The 23,961-nt window shown below is 51.3% G+C and overlaps 2 protein-coding genes across 2 annotated transcripts in view; one reads left to right on the plus strand and one right to left on the minus strand.

Moving 5' to 3' along the window:
* PEX11A (peroxisomal biogenesis factor 11 alpha) overlaps nt 1-23,961 on the plus strand; it is a 38,483-nt gene continuing 14,522 nt past the window's right edge. Inside the window, exons 1-3 of the mRNA XM_023522977.1 lie at nt 1-83; nt 270-485; nt 1,913-2,058. Coding sequence (XP_023378745.1) covers nt 462-485; nt 1,913-2,058 — 170 coding nt within the window. The 5' untranslated portion in view covers nt 1-83; nt 270-461. The remainder of the gene's footprint in view (nt 84-269; nt 486-1,912; nt 2,059-23,961) is intronic.
* Nucleotides 3,284-23,961, minus strand: part of WDR93 (WD repeat domain 93) — a 28,381-nt gene continuing 7,703 nt past the window's right edge. Inside the window, exons 6-17 of the mRNA XM_023522995.1 lie at nt 22,090-22,280; nt 20,571-20,609; nt 19,725-19,809; nt 16,384-16,561; nt 15,138-15,208; nt 14,462-14,548; nt 13,448-13,567; nt 12,189-12,402; nt 10,742-10,805; nt 9,234-9,390; nt 8,705-8,906; nt 3,284-3,631 (exon numbers count right to left, since the gene is read on the minus strand). Coding sequence (XP_023378763.1) covers nt 3,535-3,631; nt 8,705-8,906; nt 9,234-9,390; nt 10,742-10,805; nt 12,189-12,402; nt 13,448-13,567; nt 14,462-14,548; nt 15,138-15,208; nt 16,384-16,561; nt 19,725-19,809; nt 20,571-20,609; nt 22,090-22,280 — 1,505 coding nt within the window. The 3' untranslated portion in view covers nt 3,284-3,534. The remainder of the gene's footprint in view (nt 3,632-8,704; nt 8,907-9,233; nt 9,391-10,741; nt 10,806-12,188; nt 12,403-13,447; nt 13,568-14,461; nt 14,549-15,137; nt 15,209-16,383; nt 16,562-19,724; nt 19,810-20,570; nt 20,610-22,089; nt 22,281-23,961) is intronic.

Genomic DNA, 23,961 nt, shown 5'->3' on the forward strand with positions numbered 1-23,961 from the left:
CGGAGCCGTGTGACCCGCCGGTGCTCTACGACGAGGCGGCTTTCCCGGAAGAACAGGCGATGGAGCCGGGCCCCTCGTCTCCGGTTAGTACCTCCCTGTGCCGCCGTCCTGTGTGGGGGGCACCGACTGTCTCTGCGCGGCTGCCAGGGCGCCCTCGCGGCGACGGGAGGGAGAGGACGCGGTCCCCTGAGAGTGGAGCCCACGAGCGCGGACAGCCACGCCCCGTGGCCAAGCGCTGAGGGCCACGCCGTTCCGTTTCTCCCCCGCAGCTCTTTCCCGGCGACGTGCTGGCCCTGCTGGAGACCTGGACGCCCCACTCGCCCCTGGACTGGCCACCGGCCTGAGTAGTTGAAGTGACGACGGACAACTGGGGCCTTGTTGGAGCACTGAGGCCTTTCTGGCCTCAGCACCCTCGAAGCGGCTCCTCTCCAGACTCCCAGTCCTGGCCCTGGGCACCGGCGATGCTGGCATGGGCATTCTTGAGGGTGAGAGCCTGTCCCAACCAGGACGAACCTCCCCGATGGAGGGTCCCATAGAGTAGACACTTTTAGGCAGGCAGGAGGCTCTGCTTAGTGTGTATTTATTTATTTGTGAATAAACTGTGCTGGTGTCAATTGGCAATTATTTCTTTCTCTGATATGGACACAAAGGTCCCTCCCTTTCCTCCAGAGAAGAACATAGTAGAGTTGAGAGGGTTTCTTGGAATCTTCAGAGCACACAGGCCCAGAACCCTTCCTCCTTGCCTGGTGGCTTAGCACCTCCTGTTCCAGATGGGTGGGCCTGGAAGTGGGGAGACACTTCATATGGGAAAGTGGCAGAAAATGGAGTCTTTTATTGAACCTGGTGGGGTGCTAGAGAAAACCAAAGTATCTCTGGAAAAGACATTTTTTTAGTGAAAACGTATGGTGCTTAGCGTGTCAGATCTTTTACACATCTTATACCCAAATTTTTTTACAGAAGGCTAAAGCAAGGATTAGCACTCTGGTGTGCGTAGGATTTCGTTAGCGCCATTCATTCTGGGGCCGTTTCACATGTCCCAAGTCCTTATTCCCCTTGTTCTAGAGTATCCTGGCCAGGACTCTGAGATTTTCCCATCTCCCTTCACTCAGGTTTCCTTCCCATGTGGTTTAGGGATGTAAAATAACATCAGTGGGCCAGTCCTGAGTTTATGTAACTGGACCTCCCAGAGGCCTAGGTGAGACAAAGGCCCCATCTGGTTGCATCCAAGTCCATACAGCTGACCAGGCCAGGCAGCCACACCTACCTGCATTGGCTGGATTCAGATTAGGGCAGCGTTGTATGGGGAGAGGGAAACCTTGAACTTGGATGGACTTGGATGGAGCTTGGCTTGAGTCATGGGGTCGGATGAGCAGTCAAGCCTGGGTGTGCAAGGTGGACAAGGGGATGTTTCTTTTTATTGACCAGTAGTGGTCCATTGTATGTATAGACCACAGTTTATCCATTCACACCTCAGGGCTCCAGCCTTGGCCAAGAGGGGCAGTAATTCAGAGTGGGGTGGGGGTCACTACCCTGTGCGTTAGGCCCAACCTGGCCACATTCGGCTGCAGAGAGTGGGTTACCGAAGCAAAGGCCCTGCAGTGTGGGCGGGACCTCACACGCCCACAACCACCCCACTCCCACTGAGCACCTCCACCCCATCTCACCACCCCTCCCAGAACCCTAAGAGGAGTAGATGGGACATCTTCCCCAGGAACCTACCAGGTTTAGAAGATCTATTTGCATGTCAAAGGCCCCACGGTTTAGGATGGGGAATTAAAGTTATTAGCAAGTCTTTTCACAGATAAGTGGGGCTCGTTGGCCAGCCCCTCCCCTGTGGAGGCCCTCTCCTCCCCCTCAGAGTCAGTCGCTGTCCTGCTGTTTATTAGCACCTGGGTGTGATTTTCATTAACAGGTTCCTGCTAATAAGACCAAGGATTGGAGCTGGGAAGGGTGGCCTCCCAGCGTTCCCCAGCCCCACCCTTCCTGGGCCAGCCCCACTGCACCCATGGAAGCCCTGAGCGCCCGTTCAGAGGGACAGGACAGGACGCCAGCGTCCAGGTAGGTGAGCCGTGGGCGCATGCTCGCTCTCAGTTCTCAGCTAACCTGGGGTAAGCTCCAGCTGATGCGGCCATCGTAAGGATGGGAGAGTGAAGTGAAGCGGCTCACCGGTATCCTGCCGGCACTGGCATTGGGATCCAGATGTGACTCCAGAGCCTGCGTGCTCACCCATGGGTGCACTGCTCCTGTGACAGATAAATACCAGCCTGTCTCAAGGACAGAGGGTAGTGGCTGGTGTTTCACCTCACCTGAGGACCTGGAAGGGTGCCCTGGTCCAGAGCCATCTGCGCACACGCTTGCTTGAAGGTGGGAGTAAGTGAGTGATGGTGTCAGCACAGGGCACAGCTTGCACTGTGGTCACCGCCAGTCAGCCATGCAGCCCTCCTTTCCCTCAGAGATGCTTGCACAGCCTGAGTCATCAGTACTCACATGACAGGGAAAAAGCCATTTATAGAGCAGTGACCTTGGGCCAATCTCTGTGCTTAGGACTTTAAATTCATCTATTTTCAAGTCATTTTAGCCTTAGAGCTGCCGGGAGGCGGGTGTGTGCTGTTTTCCAGAGCAGGATGATGAAGGACAGAAAAGGTCGAATTGTTCATGAAGCCAGTATGTGGCTATTGGAGTAGGGACGGCTGTGAGTGGTGGTTGACAGATCCGGTCTTTGGAACTGCCCTGGCAGGCATGCGTGCGTGCAGCTCTCGTGTGACATAAAGCCTAGGGCACATGGGCAGGAAACATGCTTCTGCTTGTTGACCACACACGTTGCTCCTGCTGAGACAGCTGTGTTGTGCAGATGCTCATTCTGGATGGGCCAGTGTTGAGGAGGGGTAGCTAGGCCGGTCGTTCTGTACCCAAGACATGTACTCAGGGTCGTGTCAGGGTCACACTATGAACCCGGGATGGAGGAAAGAGAGTGTCTTCGTCTAGGGGACATTTAGCTAGTCGGGACCAGCGCTGTGAGGAAGGTGTCATGCCAACAAGGAGCATGTGCATGACCCAGGGGAGGAGGTGGATGAGGACACACAAGAAGTTGCCATCAAAAACCTAGCATGCAGGGGCCTCCACAGGCAGTTTATCACGGGGGAGGCTAAGACACGTGAACCACCTGCAGTACTCAAAGGCACCACACGGTGTCCTAGGAAAACAGTGCCTGGGCCCTCCCGGGGTCTGGACTGGGAGGAGAGGGCAGTGAAGTTGTACACACCACAGCAGCTTTGCAGTGTAGAAACAATGTCTGTTTATTTGAGTGAGGCATCTGTCTGCCTGAGGGCTCTGCCAAGCGGCACAGTGGTTGAAACCCCACAAAATAGCACCTCTCCCCTGACTGGCTCTTCGAGCTACCAGACTGCAAGTCCAGGCCCCTTGGACCTACTGAGCTGCAGCCCTTTGTCGCTGTGTCTCTTCACTTCAGGGCCTCTTGGGGAGAAGCCTGCCTGTGGCTGAAACCTCTTCGGAGAGCCCAGGGCCACGGCCCAGTCACTTCCTGAAGTTCTCTCTCTGGAGAAGCAAGGAGTACCTGCGTAGCCGCGTCCAGTGCTCCTGCTCCTTTACCTTGTTCTCCAGCTTCTGAAACCTGCGGGGCACACGGTTAGAGCTGAGAGGAACCTGCTTTGTGCCCTGTTCCCTACTTCCGCTCTCAAGTCCCTAGGGGTGATCTCGACACCCCGTGCTAATATTAGGGGCTCCAAATGACATGTCATCTCTGTGTCTTCAGGACTCAGGCTGGGGCACAGAAGGCACCTGACACACCTTTGCCGAATGACTCAGAGGTAGCACTCTAAGTGAGGAGGACAGTGAGGGACGGCACAGTGAGGTTAAGAAAGCGAGTCTGTCTCCATGGACCGACATTAAAAACACCGGAATGCCAGCAGCTCCATCACTGAGCATTTCTTGAGCATCTGCTAAGTGACAGGCACTGGTGCAAGTGCTGGGACAACCCCAGTGACCAACCCTGCCCCTCCCTCTCCACAGTGTCATAAAGGTGACGAGTGAGAGAACATCTGTGACACGGGGCATGTAAGTGCAACAGAGAGAAAATGCTGGAAGGAGGCAGGGGTGGGCCCTGCTGGGGGTGCGCCCAGAAGACAGAGCGTTTGCCGTTGGGTCTTTTAAAAAACAAGAGGATGTTTTCTCCGTTTAAATAACAAATGCATGTTCAATACAGAAAAATCAGAAGTCTAGGATCCACCCCTCACGCTGCATGCAGAGTTGGCCGCTGTGAGCAGGGTGCCTCTTTCTCTGAATCGGGCGGTAGGGCATGTGGGTGACCCTGGTGGTGCAGGCGAGAGGGCGGCCCTTTGGGACTGCAGTGCCCTGGCAAGCGGAGGCGGGGTTGTCCAGCAGGGAGAGGTGGCAGGAGAGCCTGCCTTGTGGAGGGAGCAGGTGGAAGCTGGGCAGGGCGGCCCGGGTGGGACCAGCGTGGCCGCAGTGCAGTTCCCGAGGTGGTGCTCTGGGCCGAGGAGGGAGCGGGGAGGATGCCGGGCTCATCCGAGGCTGGGCACTGACTGGCAGGGCCCCCCTGGGAAAGTCCCCTGTGGAGCCTGAGAGCCCCTCCCTCCACCAGCAGCAGCAGAGGTTTCTCCCTCCCGTGACGGTGTAACACAGCGTGTGACTGCCGTCTGATGTTTGCAAGGGACAGATGAGGTGTGTGCGTACAACGTCCGGAAAGACGGGCCGTGCATTTGCAAAGGGGGAGGGGACATGGCGCACCTACAGTCCCCGCGGAAAGCCTTTGACTTCAGGTAGACTGACTAACTGCACGGCTGAGGCCTGTGCACCTCTAGATAATTTTCCAGGGAATTATCTCTCTGTTTCTCAAGAAGGGCAAAGGAAAGTTGGGATGGACCCACCATTCCCACCCTAGGGATAGTAATAAAGGGTCTCTGGACACCACCTCTTGCCCCCCTTCTTCAGCCTCACAGGAAATGTCGCCTGGTGTCCACACAGGGCCTGCCCAACCCCTCCCCAAGGGGGCCACGTACACTGTGGGCCCTAGGCCTGTTAGGTCACCCCAGGAGCCCGCCTGTGGCGGAAAGCTGGGTGGGTAGAACCTGCACCTTTCCTGGCCTTGGGTTCCACAGAGAATAAAGGGAGAGAGAGACAATTTCTGTCTCCTTCCTGCCGTCCCGAAATGTCTGTCTTGTCAAAAGTTTGTCGCAGCCGGAGATGGCACACGCTGAGGCAGTGGAGCCAGATCGAAATGGTGCCCCAGAGGCCCGGGCTGCATGGGAGCAGACGCCAGGCTTGGGGCCGGCAGCAGGGGATGTGCCACATTTAGCACTAACTGGCCTCCTTTCAAAGCCCCGAAGCCCGGGCGCCAACCCACGCCGTCCTTACGAAAGTCTCGGCAGATTTTGCAAAAACAGTTTGGACAGAGTATTGCAAGTGTGAAACTTTGAGATTGCCACATGAGCCCATTGCCCTGAAGTTTCACTTAGCTTTAGAGCCAATGGAAACTTACAGACACACACTATAAAATATAGGAAAAAGTAGGATTAAAATCTTCGGGACATACACAGATATGAGTGGTAAACAACAAGAGTAAAATGTTAATGACAGAATTTAGGTTTGGGGTGTGGGGGTGTTCACTGAAATTTTTCAAAGCTGCCATGTGTTTGAAATGTTTCGTAATAAAATGGAGTAGGTATGCTAGTTTGAAAGCCTTGGATATCGACCTCAGAGCAAGTAGAGCAGGAAAGCCTTCCCTAAATGATAGTGTTTCCCAGCTTATTGCTGGGACCCAATTCAGGAAATGGGTTGTCACCAGGGGTGTGATCGTAACACTGCGATGAGGTCCAAGCCAACATTCCTTCCAGCGGGGCCTACCACAACCACACAGTACGTCCCCTCCCAGCTCCTGCTGGGTCCCTAAATTCCCACTGCTTGGTCAGCCCCAAGCCCTGCCCTTGTCCCCCAGGGCCCCACCTGGTCTGCTCTGGTGACTCCAGCCCTCTGCTCTGCCAAAGGTTCCCGGGAAGGCAGCCTTCTCCACCCACCCAGTGCTCTGGGGCCTTACCGGGGAGGTGGGGGAAGGGTGACCTGAGAGCTAAGCTATGTTGACAGGAAGGAGAGACAGTTAGAAGGGAGGAGGTGGAAGAGGCTGGAGGAAGTCAGGGCAGAAAGGACTGGCTTTTCCTTCTTAGAGCAGGTAAAAAGTGAATGTGAAATGTGATCTTAACTTAGTAAAAACACCGAGGGAAAACGCCTGGACAGACACTAATATATTAGTGGTGTTGCTGCTGTTTCTGGTGACGGGATTATGGATTATTTAAGTTTCCTTTTTTGCATTGTCCTGTTCTCTAAGTTTCTACAAGTACACATATAACGTATGTCGGAAATAATGAACACAAGCGTTTACAATGGGGAGCAACTCTGTTAGAGTATTAGTCCTCCACTTGAAGCCAGGTTCACTGGCTAAGTAGGGTTCAGCAGGGGTCTGAGTGCTAACCTCTACCGGCACCCCACCCCGTGGCGGAGGGTAGGAGTGTCGATTAGGGACTGAGGCTTCCTGAACTTGTCGGGCCCTCTGCTGCTTGGCAGGAGGTGAGCCCAGAGCTGGGCTGGTCGCCTGTGGCCTGTTCCCCCTGGGTAGCGTGGCCAGTTGGCTTCGGGTAAAGTGGGGTGGCTTGCCCTTTGCTAGGCCAGTAAAAGGAGGGATTTTGACAGAAAGGACAGAAATGGAAACAGGCTCATTAAACAAGGAGTTCTCGGGGCTTTTACCAAGCAAGAGCTTTTTTTGTGGTAAAGTTACAAGTAGGGACAATACCCCAAAAACAATAATGCATACTTTATCACCCAAATATAACTACTATTACTATTCATGTACACATTTCCAGTTTTCTCTCTTTTACTCAATATCAGAGTTATACTGTAAATATTACTTTGTGAATTCTCCCATATTTTTATTTTGGAAAATTTCAAATCTGTAGAAAAGTTGCAAGTAGTGCGATGAAGGCTTCACCTAACGTTCACCCATTGCTAACATTTTCTCTCCCCCTTTTTCTCTCTGTCTCTCTCCATAAATATTTTTGTGGTTTTCACCCACTGTTAGCATTTTCTCTTTCTGGCCCTCTCTGTAAATGTTTCCCTGGATGCACTTGAAAGTAACTTGTAGACATTGTAATACTTTGCCCTTAACTTTTTCAGCTGCACCTCCTAAGAACACGTCATCAAGCGTCAAAATAAACCTCCATGTGAGGAATAGCAAAGCGTTCTGGGTAGATCTTTCATCAGGGGAGGTGTCCGCTGTCCCCTTCTTCATTGTCCTCCTTCAGTGTCCACCCACTGGCCATGTTCCTCCTCCACATAGCATGCTTCCCTCCGTCCTGAGACACTGAAAGCCACCCAAGCAACCTGGCACGGCCTGGCCGGAACTAAATGCAGCAGGTCAGCCGCAGTCACGAAGGGAGGGGCAGTGGTGCGCCTTTGTGGTGGTGTTTAGAATTCTCCCCAGGCATGAAGTTGGACTAACGGAGAGAGGACCCATCATAGGGGGAGGACCCATTCTCGTACCTCCCATTTACTGAGCCACCACCCTATGCCTAGCACTTCGTAGATATTATCTCACTGAATACCTATAACACCCGGGACCAGGCATCATTGCAGTGTCCAGAACACGGCCTGGTATGTCGTAGGTGCTCGATAAATATTTTTTGAATGAATGAGGGAACTGGGGCTCTGAGAGGTCATGTAACTCACCCAAGTTCTCGCAGTAAGTGGCGGTCAGAAAACCTGAGCATCTGCTTCATTCCTCTTGAGAAAAGAGTCAGTAGAGAAAGGAAGTGGTTGTGCAGGGGCATTAGGGAGATTCGTGATGTCAGAATCTCAGAGCTCATGTTACGGAAGGACAGCAAGTGCCTGGAAGGGAAGGGACCTGTAGTGGCCGGCCCGGGGCCACTAATGACTCCTTCCACCTAAAATACATGGTCAGATCACGGCAGAAAGCGTCAACGAGTATTTGCAAGCCCCCGGAAATCCGTTGTGGATGGATTAGAAGAGACACCTGCTTTCCACAATGGGCCGAGCCACTGAGCCACTCCGTCAGGCTTTCATAAGCAGAAAGGAATGCAAGTGGGTCCTGGCAGGACTGGAGGGGGCAGGGAAGAGGACAGAGGCCAGGCCTAACCGCTGATCTAGACGGTGGGTAAAGGGAAGGGCTCTTGAACCGGGGGCTCTGTGGGCCGCACTGTGTCTGGTGCCACTGTTCACTCTGCTGTTGGGCACACGAGCAGCCAGAGATCACGTGTGAACAGACGGGCCTGACTGTTCCAATGACGCTTCCTTTACGCAGAAACAGGCCGTGGGCTGAATTTCGCCCACAGGCCATGGTCTGCCAAGCCCTGCTTTAGTGACTGTGTCTAATAACCCAAATATGCTTTTAAAAAAATTGAGAAAGTGGAAAGAAAAGACAGTCTGGACAGGACAAAAACCCCGGCTGGAAGCGTTCTTTCCTGTCAGCCTGAACTCTAGGTCACTCCTCCTCTAGCAATCTGAATGCGAGTCGGAGTGTGGCTCCGGGCTGTGAGCTGGCGGAACCCTTCACTGCCGCGAGCACTGACATCCTGGGAGGCTCTGACCACCAAACCAGCGCCACGATTTCTCATCGCAGCCAACCCAGGGGCCCGGCGGGCCGGACCCAGCACTCTACCTCTTCTGCAGCAAGTTCTCGCATCTTTTCTCCAAGGGCAGCACGTGGCGGAAGGCCATGTCTTCCGTCAGGTCAACTCGAGAAACGCTGCAGTTCCTTAAGATGTTCTCCAGAAGTGGGTAGGCGTTGAAATGGAAATAGAAGACAGAATTGTGGCTGTCCTCGGTGTCGTCCGTGGGCTCCGTCTCATCTGGACGGTCTCCTGAGATGAAACGAGAATGCTGTGCGCTGTGTGAGGATTACTTTCCCCGTGGCCTCTGTGGCCTGAGCTGGGGGTCGGTGGGGACTGCTCTCTGCTGGTAAACGTTTGGTCACTGGGGCTGGGCTGTGAGGGGCTCACCCCATCACAGAGAAGGCCTGCCTGGCGTTTCATCTCAGTGCCTGGGGAGGACTTGGCCTGTGGCGGCGGAGGGACAAAGAGTGGGGAGCAGATTGGGCAGGGTCACCCTAGGCTTGGTGACAGGACTGAGAAGGAAATGGTCAGCGGCCGCCGGTCCGAGCAGCAGTCCTCATGGTCCCCCTTCCATACCTCGGAGCAGGAAACACGGATGGTGTGAAGACACGACAAACGCTGGCTTCCAGGGGAGCGCCAGGCGGCGGGGGCTGGGCGGGGCAAAGGCACAGACGATCTGACGCTTGGCCACGTCCAGGAGGTGCACAGAGCCGCCCCTGGAGAAGGTCAGCACCTGGGAAGCAGGATGACAATGAATGGGGACTTCTCTACTGTGCCAGTCACCCCAGTATGGAAAAAGAGTCAGCTGGACATAAAAAAAATGAAAACAACATACATGCTCTGGACCCTGTTCAGGGGAGTGACAGGAGTGTGTGATCACCCATTTGGTGCCACCGGCCGCAGCAGGCCCTTGTCCAGGTGCTGTGTCTGGCCCCCTCCCCCTCCGCCCCAGCATCTCTGCCGCAGAGCTGGGCCAACACAGCTGGCCAGGACTCAGCTCCGCATCTGGGCGGATGCCCCTGCCTCCCCGCTCCTCGGGGGGTCCCCGCGCAGTCCATCAGCCCCTCCTCGCCTGAGGTCTAGACGGGGCTTGTCTCCTGCGCAGGCTCTTCCTCCCTGGAGAGGAACCTACAAAACTCGCTCTGATCGAAGACCCTCCTGGACCCTGCGTCCTCCTCCAGCTGCCACGCCGTTTCCTTTCCCACACTCAGTGTGTGTCCGAAAGAGTCTGTCTTCAGTCTCTGCTCCTCCACCTCCCCGTTCCCATCTGTCGTCTGTCCCCCGCCATGGACACTGGTCTCCGTGAGGTGCTTGGTTTGTGTTCGGCTCAGGACACTGTGCTTCACCGCCTTCAGCCTCCTTTCTGAGCTCCCAGGGGCGCTCTCCCGGTTTCCCCGAAGCGTCCCTCCCTGTCACCGCGTCGGCTCGTTTCCTTTGTCCTGTCACTGATAGTAGTACCCACAGGGAACCTCTTCCACTCACCACTTCTCTCTGACTGGGGGGACCCGCCGGTCCCCAGCTTTAAACACCTCTAACCGCTGCTGAGCACCGGGCTCCCCGAGAGCTCCCTCGCCCTGGGCAGCACCACACGGGCAACCACTCATTCCCGCCGCGGGAGCCGCCTCTGCCTCCCGTCCCGTGGCCTCGGCACAGGCAGCCCCGCCTGGTGGAGTCCGTCTCACGCCTCTCCCTCGCCGGCCTCCCGCTGCCCCAACTCCCCGTGGTGCTGCAGGCCGCATGGCATCACCAGCCTCCTCCCGCTCCACACCCCACAGGCTCTGCCCCTGCAGCTGCATGACCTCCCTGTGGTCCTGGACACGCACTGTCCTCCTGCCTCCGTGGTGCTGCCTTCTTAGCTCCCGTGGCTCAGCTGTCCTGCCACCGCCAGAAGAGGTGCCCCTCCACCCACCAGCCTCTGCAGGTCGAGTTAGGTGACCTCGCTCTCTGGTCATGGGGGACTTCCTCTGTCCCTTCTGGGAGCCCCAGATCTGATCTAGTGCCGAGCACGTGATCGGCCTTCCGCAGATATTTGTGAGAAACACGAACACATTCACGAAGAGGAATGAGCGGCATCAGGAACCTACCATGCCAGGCAAGGTTCGGACAGGGACCACTGCACAGATGGCTTCTTCAGGGTGCTTCACAGGCCTGTGGGAAACAAGACCCAAGGCATTCATCCTCGAAGAGTTCGAAAGTTTCGCTCTCCTTTCCTCGGCCTTTTCTTGGAGAAACTCTTGTACGTAAGCATCAGGAGGTTCGCTGTAGGCCGTTTGTAGGAGCGGAAGCTGGGAGCAGTGCAAACCAGCACTGGTGGGACAACGCCTGAGAATCTGATGCACACGGTGGGACGCCGGGCGGCGAGGAAACTCAGCGCCGCGCCAAGAAAGTTACAGAATAAATAGCATGAGAAACAAGTGGGCAAAACCAAAGACTGCGACGCCATTTACACGTTTCCTCAGCATGCACAGCCGAGCAGTGCTCTGCTTGGGGACACGGGCACGTGGATGAGGTTACTCCGTAAAGGAGAGCAGAGACATGAATTTAGGAAAACGACGTGGTGGATTGAAAAAAAAAAAAAAACTGGCCATAATGTTTGCAGCGACGCCCATCAAAAGGTGGAGTCTTTCCACTGTCTTTCCACTGCCTGAATGCAGGTGTGACCACGCGCCGTGCTTTGTCCAAGGTCACGCAAGCAAAGGCTTGGAAAGCATTCGGGCGCACTGGCTGCCCTCACTTGTTGCTGGGGACCTTAGGCTACCAGGTGACAACGCCTGTGGGAGAGGCCAGAAGGAGGAGAACCAAGTGCCCTGGCCAGTAGCCTGCAATCTGCCAGATATGTGAGTGAGGCCATCTAGACCACCCGGCCCTTCGCTCAGGCTGCCGGCTGCTCCAGGCACGTGTGAGCATAAGCAAGACCCAGCAGAAGCAGAAGAACTGGCCAACTGAGCCCGGCCCACATGCTGACCTACAGAATCGGGCTAACCAATGACTGTTCTCTTAAGCCATTGAGGTGTGGGGTAGTTTGTTGTAGACAGTGAGAGATCATGAGCGAGGTGGTTACCTTTGAGGAGAAGCGGGAAGGATACGATCAGGGAGAAGGACACAGCCTCAACCGAATTAGAGACGACCTACTTAAGCTCAGTCAGTAATGGTTCCATGGGAGTCTGTCTCCCTCTCCCCTCCCCTCCCCCATATCGTATAGATCATTGGCATGCATAAAACACTTCACAGCTGAAAAAAGAGAGAGTTCTTGGGGAAACTGATAAAAGGCGAACCAGGTTATTTTGGCAAAAATGACCCTCTTGGCCGTGCGGGGGAGGTGAAGGCCGTCATTTGTGCCGGCATACGACTTTGTTAGAAGCACGCTGTATACCCACATCTAAAAGACGCTGGGGGTCCTGCAAAGCTCGTCGGGAGAGTGGTCGCTGTGAGGAAGGTGGACTCTGGCTGGCGAGGTGCTCAGCGTTTCGCCATTAACCAGCGTCATCTGTCTGGCAGATCACCTACCCATCCTGCCCGGGGGCCACTGACCTCTCAACAAGCACGCTGACGGTGGGCTCTTGGGTCCCTTTGGCTACCACCAGATGGAGAGAAGCGTCTGTGCACAGGACCACACACATTACTTGGGATTTCGGTAGACTCTCAGGATATACGTTCTGTCCTTCGAGGACTAAGAAGTATTTTAGGAAGATAATGCTTTGGCAGAAACATCCCTCAGGGAGAGCGACGACCCCAAGAGGGAATCCTGGAATGGACAAGCATACAAGCAGATCAGAGAGGAGACAGAAGGATGCAGGCCTGGGCGCAAGGGCTGTGACCTGGGCAAAATCCCGCAGTGAGCGCCCCCTTCAGGGGGACCCCTGCTAAGCATGGAGAGGAGCTGGGGACGGGGCGAGTATCCAGGAAGAATTTCTCAGTATCCGGAAAAATGAAAAGCTATTGGGAAAGAAATCGTGAAGTCGCAATGATTCGTTTGCCCTTGAAATATCTTTCAGTGTTACAGTGCTGCTGTGGGTGCGATCGGTAAAATCCAGGAGGGCCTTCAGCCACGTTTATCCTAGCGGCATGTGGGGAGAATGTCTCCCGGTTTGACATAACCACTGAATTCTTCAGATGGAAAGAGCCCCGGCGAGGGAAGCACATCACCGACTTGACAGAAGCCCCCCTTGGGACAGCCAGCTCTGCTGTCGAATCACACGCTCCCCAGTAAACAGGGCACCGTGTCTGGTCCTCCTCACCAACTCGCCTGTCACCAGGGAAGAAGGCCACCTTTACTCTCAAGTGAACCACACATCCAATTGTAAAATGACAAACCACTGTTTGATTTGTTGCTTTTTTAAAAAGTTTGGTGAAAGAGGGACACTCCCTTAGAGGCCGGCTGACGTGGGATAAACCGATACCTTTGCTTTTCTACACCTGCCAAGCTGGACCCAGGATCTCAGGAAGGTTCCTGTCGTTGGGTGGGGTGGAAGGGCAAGAAGGAAGACTTGCTTGTTTTGAGGGCACGGGGACCAGGAGGACAAGGGCCAAGGCCACTGTGATCTCACTTGCCATGCTGGAGGGTGATGGTGAAGGTGCTGGTCGGACTTCGGAGACCTGGCACAGGGCCGGGCACAGAGCGAGCACTCGCTAACTAACCAGGGTTATATTCAGTAAATGTTGGTTGAATGAACGAATGAGCTGAAAGCAGAGGATCTAACAGAAGGCCCAGAACCTGCAGGAATTCAGAGCTTCCCAGAGTCTCAGTACCTGCAGATCCACCCAGATGCCGGGCAGCGGTCGGGGCTCACCTTCAGCCATGTCCCACACCGTGAGCACGCCGTCCTCACAGGCCAGCACCAGGTAGGAGGAAGAGTAGCTGAGCTGAGAGACGGCGATGGGCGCAGCACAGGGCCACACGCCCTCAGGGTCTAGTGAGGAACATACCGGTCACCAGGTGGCCCCCAGACCCCACACCTAGCCATCGCCTCCACTTGGCCAACCGGAGACCCAGACTAGTCTGCCCGTCTGGGACGCGGGTGGGAGCACCTGTTGGGACTCACCATCCCTCCGCTGTCTGTGCAGTGCCATCTCTTTCCTCAAGAGAGTGTGACAAGTCACACTACCGTGACACCACAGCTGGCATTCAGTGAGCGCTGACTAGGCGCTAACACTGTGGTGAGCGCTTTACACGCATCGTTTTATTTAATTCCCATGCGGATCCTATGAGGTGGGTCCTGTTAGCACCCCTAATTTCCAGATGGAGAGACTGAGGCTGAGAAATAAGTGACTTGCCCCAGAGCAGAAGTCGAGGTTAGAAGCCAGGGTGCCTGGGAAAGGGACGGAAGAAAAGCAATTCTTCCTTCGTGAATTTCTAAATGGTACTTTTGAAGTATAATTGTAAAGTATAATGTAAGCGTACCAGTTCAAGGACTTGGGTCAAAGCGAACTTGCTCACGCAAGCTGCTTCCATGAATTTGTAAAAAGCAAGCCCATGACCACCCATGTTTCCTAAGTGCCTTTCAATTGCAAAGAGCTTTCACATACAAAACACTGGATTTTGCTGTTCACGGCAGATGCGTGCAGTAGAAAGCGACGGCGTAGTTAATTAGCTCTGTGTGTCAGATGAGACATCAGGGGGACTGGGGCATCAGGCGACTGGGGGTGGGGTGGGATCACACCACTGAGCCACCCACTTCCGCCTGCACAGATCTGGTCCCCTGAAGTGACACCGTGGTGTCAGTCACAGGCTCCCAGCTAGGCTGAAGAAGGGCATGCTCTGGGGGCCCCGAGCTTGGGCAGCTCCCACGTCAGAGGTGCAGTACCGACTTTATCCTTCAGGGTCCGGTTAAGTGAGTAGAGGAAGAAGTTGTGACATCCAGTCCAGTGGACACCAAGGACACAGGCTACCCCTGGGAAAGAAGAGAGGAAAGGGGCGTCACGCGAGGAGTCTGGGTGGCTGTTGGTTGGTGTGGAAGGTATTTGCCCAAGAAGAAGTCGGTTTGAAATCAGAAGTGGTTCTAATAGGCGGCACCCGACAGAAGGGTGCGCTTCCTGGGGAGGAGGGGCTGGGCACCCCCAAGAAGGGCTGTTTCTAGGGCCAGCTTGCCTGCCTGGGCAGGGACAACGGTCACCTGACTTTGGCTGCTTTCACACCTTCTAGATCATTCATGTCCATTTGGCTCTCAGTGTTTTAAATAACATCTTCTACCAAGTGAATTCCTATCCAGAAGCAGCCTGGTGGGATGCGTGCTCATTCCCTCCTCTGTGGCGGTCACCCCCTGAAGACAGTGCCAGCCTCCATTATCAGGGAATCTGGGCTTGGGGGCCACAGATCCAACCAGGAACTGTTCAAGGACAGCCAGCACCTACTTTCCACCTTGTCCCCTCCCGTCACGCAGGGTTTGCTGTGTGGAGCTTCTGCCGGAGGGCTTGCTGAGGCATTCCCCCAAGGTGACTGGCCATGTGCCCAGGACAACCACCTGCTTCATGTTCATTTACCTGCAGGGCTCTTGACCTCTGTTGGCATCACAGTTATGCAGCTCGGAAGGAGGAAATGGAACGTGGCCATACTGGGAAGGAAAGAGACACCTGTCAGAACCACGGCAGACTCCTAGGCCTCAGTTTAGGACCAGAAGTGGGTAGTTAGGATGGACCCTCCCAGGGTTACAGAGCCAGAGGCAGATCGCATGCTGTGTGCTGGGCCTGGCACATTGTTGAAGGCAGGGCGGGCAGGGCGGGCAGAGCCGTGGGAGCCTCTCAGGCCCGGAACAGCACCCAGCTCTGGGCAGAGTCGTCCCTGACCTCAGGGAAGACCCCTCCGTGACCAGACTTGGTGATGTACACAGATGCTCTCTTATCCTGGAGGCAGCCCAGCCCGTGGTGTGCTCATAGATTGGCTCTTTTTAAAGCCCCAATTTCCTGATTTTATAGGGTTTGTAGCTTTTTTTGTGATGTAAATACCCCCAAAATGGACAATTATCAGCGTTGTAACAACTGGCCTGCAAAATTTCTAAATGCCTTGTTAGCCTGCCCACTGGTGAACCTTGCTGGGGTCTAGTTCGGGTCTCAGGTAGCTGCCATTGGGGCTTAGCCCTAGGACTTCCTGTCCTGAAGTGAGGAAACTCAAGGTCCACTTGACAGCAAGGTGAGAGGTTTCACTTCCATGTGAAGCAGGATCCACAGGGGCTGTGAGGAGAGCCAGCTCCTGAAACCTGCTCTGGCAGACGCTTCGGAGGCTTGGGCTCAGTTTTTACAGTCAGGCCATGGGGTGAGTGAGGCCTGCCTGCTGACCGGGGGGTTAGAAAGTGACAAATCTTAATAGTTATGTGTTAACATATTACACATTTAGGAAGACTGGATGGAAATGGAGAAAATGTTAATACTGGCGTCTTATGGTTCCATCTCCAGGATCTTCTGTGGTGTCTCGGTAATCAGGAAAAAAATTTTTTTTCCAGAGATGATACATACATAAAATTGCAAAGTAAGCTGTGCTTTTCCTCCCCATAGCTATTCTATTCTCTCTGGAAACTTACGTTCTCAGCCTTTATTCTAACTCTAGTTGAACAGTCTTCATACAACTTGTCAAAAGATCTGCTTAAGTTCTCAGAAAAATCCCCCAAACCAGGAGCTTTTAGACCCGGATTAATTTGAGTCCTCGGGTTGATTCCTGTGCGCGCCCAGAGAGGAGAAGCTCTGAGGGGTTCCGGGGAGCGGGGCGACGGGGCTGGGCCTCCTCCCGGCTCACTTGGGCGGCTCCTCCTCGCATTCCCCGTCCAGGTCCAGGTACTTCTTGTACGTGGCGTTGAAGATGGCTGCTTGCTGCTCCCACTGGCTGTCCTTGATGAAGTGGTTCTGCCCCGAGCCCAGCCCGTAGCAGTCCTCTATCTTTGCAAAGACTTCCAGGGGGCTCTTAAATGTGGTACCTGGGTTGAAAATATTCCAGAATCGGTCAGACCCTCTGGCTCCCCGCTTCCTGGTGTTCCCCTCCTTCCCCCAGGCTCCCCACCTTCCTGTGTTTACACTTAGCCAGCTCCCTTCCTCCTAAAAACTGTCTTCCTCTGTCAGTCACTTTCCCTGTCAGTCTCCTTCCCAGAGACCTGTTCTTTCTTTCTTTTCCATCTGTTCCTAAATCCACAGTAAAACTGGGCGATCTGTTTTCTGGGTTCACGCCCCAAATTTCAGAACTCTGCTCTCTTTGGAAGGTGCCCAGGTCCCTCAAGTTGCCCAAGAGGTCCCCTTCCCCAGGCAACCACTGTTATCAGTTCTTACATGACTTTCCGGAAGCAGACTCTTTTTTAAAATAAACAAAAGGTAGCATATTCCACTCTAATAGCTCTCAGACCGTGGTCCCAGGTCATCAGGGATCTGACAGGGTCAGTGGGGAACTTGTCAGAAATTCCCGGGCCCTACTCCAGACCTACTGAAACAGAAACAAACCGTGGGCGAGGCCCAGCAACTGAGTTTTAACAAGTCCTCCAGGCGAGCCTGATCCAGCTACATATGGACCCCTTGCATATTCCCTCAACAAAGTATCTTAGAGACCTCTTCAGGTCAGTATTATATATCTCCTTCGTTGTTACTTTCATTTTTAACCCTTTTTCTTATCGTGAAATATTTAGAAAAGAACATAAACATATACCTTAATAAATAATAAAGCAAACATCCGTTTCTGCTTGGGTCAACAAGCAGAGCATTGCCCACCCCCTAGAAGCATCCCAAGTGGCCCTCTCCAGTCACAACCCTCTGGGAAGAGTGGCAGCCATTCTCGTGGCTTTTATGTAACCACTTCATTCCATTATTTTACTTTGGCTATCTAAATATGCATCTAAACACTACAGCTTTGTTTTGTCTGATTTTGGACTGTACATAAATGGAGTTATACAATGTTAACTCTGTTTGCTGCTTGTGGGATCGATCCATTTTGTTGTGTATAGCTGTAGCTTTCCTTTTCATGGCTATGTAGTATTCCATCAGGCAGCTATACTACAATTTAATTATCTGTGCTATTGTTGATGGACATTTTGGTTGTTTCATGTTTGGGGCTGTCGGGCATCATGACACTGTTACCATTCTCATATGTCTCTCCCGGTACACATTTATCTGCAAACCTGTCGCACATATGCCTAGATGTAGGGTGACCAACTCATCCTGGCTTGCTCAGAGGTTTTCTAGTTTTAGCACTGAAAGCCCCAGAACCCAGGTAATCCCTCAGTCCCAGGCAGATTGGTGTGGTTGATCACCCTATAAGGGAGTGTAAATGCTGGGTCACAGGATGTAAATTATCTTCAACATCACTAGATAATACCAAATATACGGGAAGTCTGATTATTCTCCATCCTCACTGACATGTATGGTGGGTGTCTTTTAATTTTAGCTTTCCTGGTGGATGTGGAGTGGTATCTCATTATTGCATTTCCTGGATAACTAATGATGTTAAGCACCTTTCTTATGTTTATTGGCCATTTGAATAATCTCTTGCCTGTTTTATACGGGATCATCTGTCTTTGTCTTAATCATTTTTAGGAATTATTTATATAGTCTGGGTATGGACCATTCATAAGTTTTATGTGTTCTGCAGCTATCTATCTTCTCACAGTATGTGGCTTGCTCTTTCATGCTCTTAATGATGTCTGTGGATGATTAATTTTAACGTAGTCAAATTTACCAAATTTTTCTTTTATTGTAAGTACTTTTTGTGTTTTGTTTAAAAAGCCTTTCCCTACCCAGAGATCATAAAGATACTGTTTTATATTATTTTCTGAAAGCTTTGTTTTGCTTTCCATATTTTTTTCTATGACTCATCCGGCATTTATTTTTGTGGATGGTGTGAGGCAGGGGTCAAGTTTCTCTTTTGTTTCCACAGGGACAAACAGCCTCACTTATTGAGAGGACCGTCTTTTTCCCACTGCTCTGGAGCGCCACTTCTGTCAGGTGTCAGGTGTCAGGTGGCCCTTCACACCAGAGTCTCTTCTCGCCTCTCGATCCTGTTTCATTCATCTATTTTTCTATCTACTATCTATATTTTTATAATTTATTTATTACATATACATTTATATCGATTACTCATCTGTTTTTCTAGTCTTAATTACTGTAGCTTTATAATAAAACTTGTCTCAGCAAATCACGTCATCATGTTTTTTTACAAGAGGAAATTAGCTCTTCTCGGCCTCTTGTATTTCCCTCTTCCTTTTTAGTGGTTGAAAAGTGTTCTTTTGCATGAGCGTACCAGCTTTTATCTGATCAGTCTTTTGCCTCCATAAATAACACTGCGGCGACCATTTTTGTAGATACATCTTTGAGGTCATGTGTGAGTATCGAGAGGGTACACCCTGTGTCCTCTGCCTACGCTGGACTTCCCTTCTGCTCCTCTTGATCAGCTCCCACTTATTCTTTGAAACCTGTCTCTCCTTCTGATAAAGCCTTTTCCCCTCCCAGGAAGAGTTAATCACGCCCCCTCTGTCTCCACAGTCCTGGAGGCTCCTCCCCATGGCCTCACTTATCACATCCTACTACACTGGTTTCCTCCCAGTCTCCCTCACTAGACCAGCTGCTTTTAGGCCCCAGGCGATGTGTCCTACTCATCTCTGGGCTTGGTGCTGGCTGGCACCCAGCAAATACAGCCAGCCAGTCTTCAAATAATGTTTCATTAAATGCCATTTCCTTATAATGTTGATATGGCTGTAGGAACTTAAGTCTTGTTCATGTCGATTCGCGTATGGTCAAACCGGTTTCATTATACATCGTTGCGCTTAAAGTCACAGACCCTGTTGCTGACATCACGTGAGGACTCGATACTGACTCATGAAATAACACGGGAATGCACGAACTCCAGCTGGCACCCGGAAAGAGGGCTCTCTTTCTCAGTCTCCCAGCTCCGCTAGGTAACTGTGTCCTTGGAACATTTATCATTTTTTGTCTTTAGGTCCCAGAGCTTACGGCTTTAAAAAAAATTCCTCTTCATCCCTATACCTGTACTTCAGATAGTGCAGCTGATAAATCGAAATGATGGGAAATGTGGCAAAAGGCAAAGAGAGAAAACCGAGAAATCGGTGGCAAAGAAGAGGGTAGCAGTTGAATCATACTGACCTGTAACTGGTTTAGGTGGTTTGATCTTCATTATGTGAACGGGAAGACTCAGCTTAATGTCTCCTTTAAAGCAAACATTTATATCCTACAGTAAGAAAAAGGCACAGCTGATAAGCCAACGATGGCGATCAAGACAGAATCATTAAAAACACTCATCACAAAAGAAGGCAGGAAAAGAGGGAAAAGGAAGAAAAACAGGCGGGACAAATAGAGAGTAAATAGCAAAGTGGTAGCTTTAAACCCAAACATCAATAGTCATATTAAATATAAGTGGCCTAAACACCCCAATTAAAAGGTAGAATTTTGTCAACGTGTATAAAAAGGCAAGACCCAAGTATATGCTGTCAAAAAGAAACTCATTGTAAATATAAAGACACAAATATATTAAAAGTTTAGAAAAAGATACATCTCATGAAACTACTCAAAAGAAAGCTGGGGTGACTACGTTAATATCTAACATCGCAGATTTCAGAGCAAAGAATATTAGCAGGGATCAAAGCGTCATCGAATAATGATGGATCGGTTAATTCATCACAGGGACATAGCATTCCAAACGTTGTTAAAATTTGGTGGTGCTGTCCAGGGCCTTGGAAGGGGCCATACAAGTGAGGAGCTCTGAAGACCTCCCTTCAGGGAAACGCGTCTCTGAATAAATAGCTTGGGTCAGTGATCCTCAAGGATAGAGGGCTTCAAGGGACGAGGCACGAGATTAAGTTACAGAGAATCTGAAAATAGTGCCCTGGGGGGATATTTTATTAACGTACTTAAGGTAAATTTCAAGTCAAAATCAAGAATCTGTAACACGTAACTTAAATCTTCCCGGTGATTTTCTTTAAAATTTCTTACCATTTCTAAATTATCCGAATTCATGGGATCAAGAGTATTCTGAGGGGAAAAATGAGAAATTAATTCACAGTGGGCTTGATGTATGTCCCGCCCCCCTACCCCCCGCTTTAATCTTCTGAGATGCTCTCTCTTCCCCCCAGTTACTCTTGTGAGTAACTACTCATTCAGTAGCTACAAAGGGGAAGTATTTGTGTATCTGCAGGATTTTAACACGTGATCCCTGCTCTCCAGGATCTGAAAACATCGTTGGGGAAACGAGGAATAGTGACGATAAGGGGGAACGTGAATGAACACAGGTAGGATCAGTGAGGACACCTTTACAGAAATCTGAGCTGAAGCAAATATTTCTGATTGACAAAATATGTTGGCAACGTCGACAGTTTTATTTAACTCACGCTGAATGTCACTCATTGTATAAGGGCTGCTACGGTAACTGGCATGAGTCAGCTGCTTCTTAGTGTATGGAAACTGAGTGCGTTATGGCGGGAAACCACCCCCATTCCAAGGTGCTTTTTCCAGTTGGATAATAAATGAATCCCTCCAGAAATGTAGCTGTTGGGCACTGAGTATGATAACCGTGGAGCTGGCTGATAAAAAGAAGCAGAAGCTATGGTCTTAATAATCCGGAAACTTATCTAGTTAAGAAAAGGGGCTTTCACGCACAACACGATACTGAAAATCAAGGTAGTATGTGAAAGGTGTCAAAAAAGAGGTACAGGGAATACATCCTGTGAGAGTTTAGAGGACACGGTCTCCGGGCTGGTAACGCCATCAGTAACAGGACTACAGCCCCTACCAAGACGTCCATGGGGGAGGAAAGGCGTTTCCTCAGAGCCCATCGGTGACTCGGTAGTGAGTGTCGGCCTCCTATGTTAATCATTTCACGAAGGCTTTAGCACCTAATACTGTATGTTTTAAAGGCATACTCATTAATGTTAGGTGTTGGTTAAAGATGATAATAAGTGCACATCGGATAGATGAGCAGATTAAGTCTTAAAATAACATTTACGAGGAACTCTATTTTAAAGACAAGGCTTGAGGCCCAGGGATCACATATAATGAAATCGAAACGGTAGAGTTCCTACCTCCTGAGAATGATACGAAGAACGCATGTACTCCTGTATATTGAGAACACCTGTTTATACCATAATCGGGGAAATTTAGTGGAATGTAGGCATGGAAGGATTATTTCAGTCCAAGAGCGGGAAAAAAATTACCCACGAGGCAGGAGTCAGGATAAAAGGCCCTCCTCGCAGAGAAGCGCCTGGGAGTGACCTCGGTGGAGAGGCAGTGCCCAGAATGCAGAGACACCGAGAGACCTACAGCTGAAGACACTCTGCTTTCCGACATCTGACTTTACCCGAAGCAAATCGATTTGGGAGACGTGGGCCAGTGTGCCTGCTGTCATCTCTTACAGCCCCCAGAAGGCCCCCTTCCTCTTAGGATTCCAAGGCGGATTTAGGCTAGATATGGGCCAACGGTCGGGAGAAACACAGCAGCCGAAACAGATATTTCCTACCAGTTGCGGCTGTCTGACTCTTTTCTTTGGATTCGTGGTGAGTTGCGGGTGCTCCACTTCCTTGAGCCAAGACTCCTTGGGCAACCTATACACATCCAGCCAAATGTCTCCAGCTCCTGCATTGGGAAACCAAGGGAACCATTGAGCAACTGTAAGCAGGGGGCAAGTTCCTCTGAGAAACAGCTCATCTTCTTAGAACCCCTGGCACAGAGACCAGCAGACACCCCCAGGACAGCAGCCTTGACTAACTGAAGGAGACGCAGTCCTGTCTTCGTCCCTGCCAAGTCCTCACTCCTGGGGAGCTGGGATCCTCCCCTCCAGCCCCCGCCCCCGAGGGAAACTGGGGGGGCTTCTCACACGCACCGCCCAGTCCCAACAGTTTCTAACGAAACTCTGCTGGGCCCGGGCCCCATGTATCCTAGGTTCCAAATGGTGAATTTGAACGACATTTCATCGTACAGTGATCCCCATCTGGGGAGGAAGGGGGCATGTAGAGAATCAATAACTGAGAGAGATATGGCCGAGAAAGGTTTAGAATTGGGAGAGATGCCTCAGAATTCTTTGAACCACTGTTTGAGAAGACAACCATGGGGGTATTGTGGGACTTTACCTTGTCATAGCACCTAATACTACATGTTTTAAAGGCATAGTCGTTAATATGCTCAGCTTCTATATCAAATACTTGCCAACCTGGAAAAGATTGCTTTCTCATGGGATGGGATTCTGGCTAAAAGTTTCCTTTAAAAAATGATTATCTGGACACCTTGATTTCAGACTTCTGGCCCCCAGTACTGCGAGAGGATAAATATCTGTCGTTTTAAGCAACCCAGTTTGTGGTACTTTGTTACGGCGGCCCAAGGAAACTGCTCCAGAGAGTATGAATGTTCCCTTTGAAGCGTAAAGCATGATGAAATATGTATCTTCCTCAAGCACTTAACATTTGAGGGGCCTGGGGCAAGAGTATAAACAGAGGCCCAGAAACCATATGTCTGAATATTTAAAAGTTAAAATCAAGCTAGTAATCATTTGAACAAAACATTCTATCACCATAGTAACAGTTGCAACAGGCAAGATCCGATGAGGAATGCTAAAATCGACGGGCAAAACCTTAAGGAGAAACGAGATATTTGCAGAGTCTCAAAGCATCTCACCCCAAATGTTGATCAATTACTGTTGTGGTTTCAACATATACCCCCAAATTCTTTGATCTTCCTACCTCCAGGAAGTGATGCTTAAAATCCTGTCCCCAGGACTTAGTGACTTGCTTCTAACAGAGTTTGGAGAGGGAAAAACGTAGCTGAACCGTGGAGGGACCTGCCAGACACCACTTGAACTACATGGTCAAGGTTAACGTTAGCAGTAGTGAGCCATGTTGTTATCACATACCCTCCGATGCAATGCACTGAAAATTGCACGTCACCTCTGTGTATCTTCCCCCACATCCTTAACCCCAGTTGAATCATGAGAAAAATTCAGACACACTAAATCAGGGGACAGTGCACAAAATACCTGACCGGCGGTCTTCAAAGGTATCAAGGTCATGAAAAAGGAGAACACAAGACCTTGTTACAGACAGGAGTAGACTGAGACTTGGTGACTAAATGCAATATGGTATCCTGGATTGAACTTTGAAGCAAAAAATTAGATTAGTGGAAAAAGTCTGTAGCTCATAGTATGATACCGGTGTTGCTTAAGTTTAACACGTGTGCCCTGGTTCCGTTGAATGTTGCAGCGTGCTGGGGGACTCTACTCTCTTAGCAGTTCTTCTGTAAATTATTTCTGAATAAGAGGTTTTGGTGGGGAGAGGTGATTATCTGGAAGAGACTGCAAATCTGAACCTTCTTAACAGGCTTCGGTTAACCTTGCCTTGTA

This window comes from Pteropus vampyrus, unplaced genomic scaffold (assembly GCF_000151845.1).
Source record: "Pteropus vampyrus isolate Shadow unplaced genomic scaffold, Pvam_2.0 Scaffold368, whole genome shotgun sequence".
Classification (NCBI taxonomy): domain Eukaryota; kingdom Metazoa; phylum Chordata; class Mammalia; order Chiroptera; family Pteropodidae; genus Pteropus; species Pteropus vampyrus.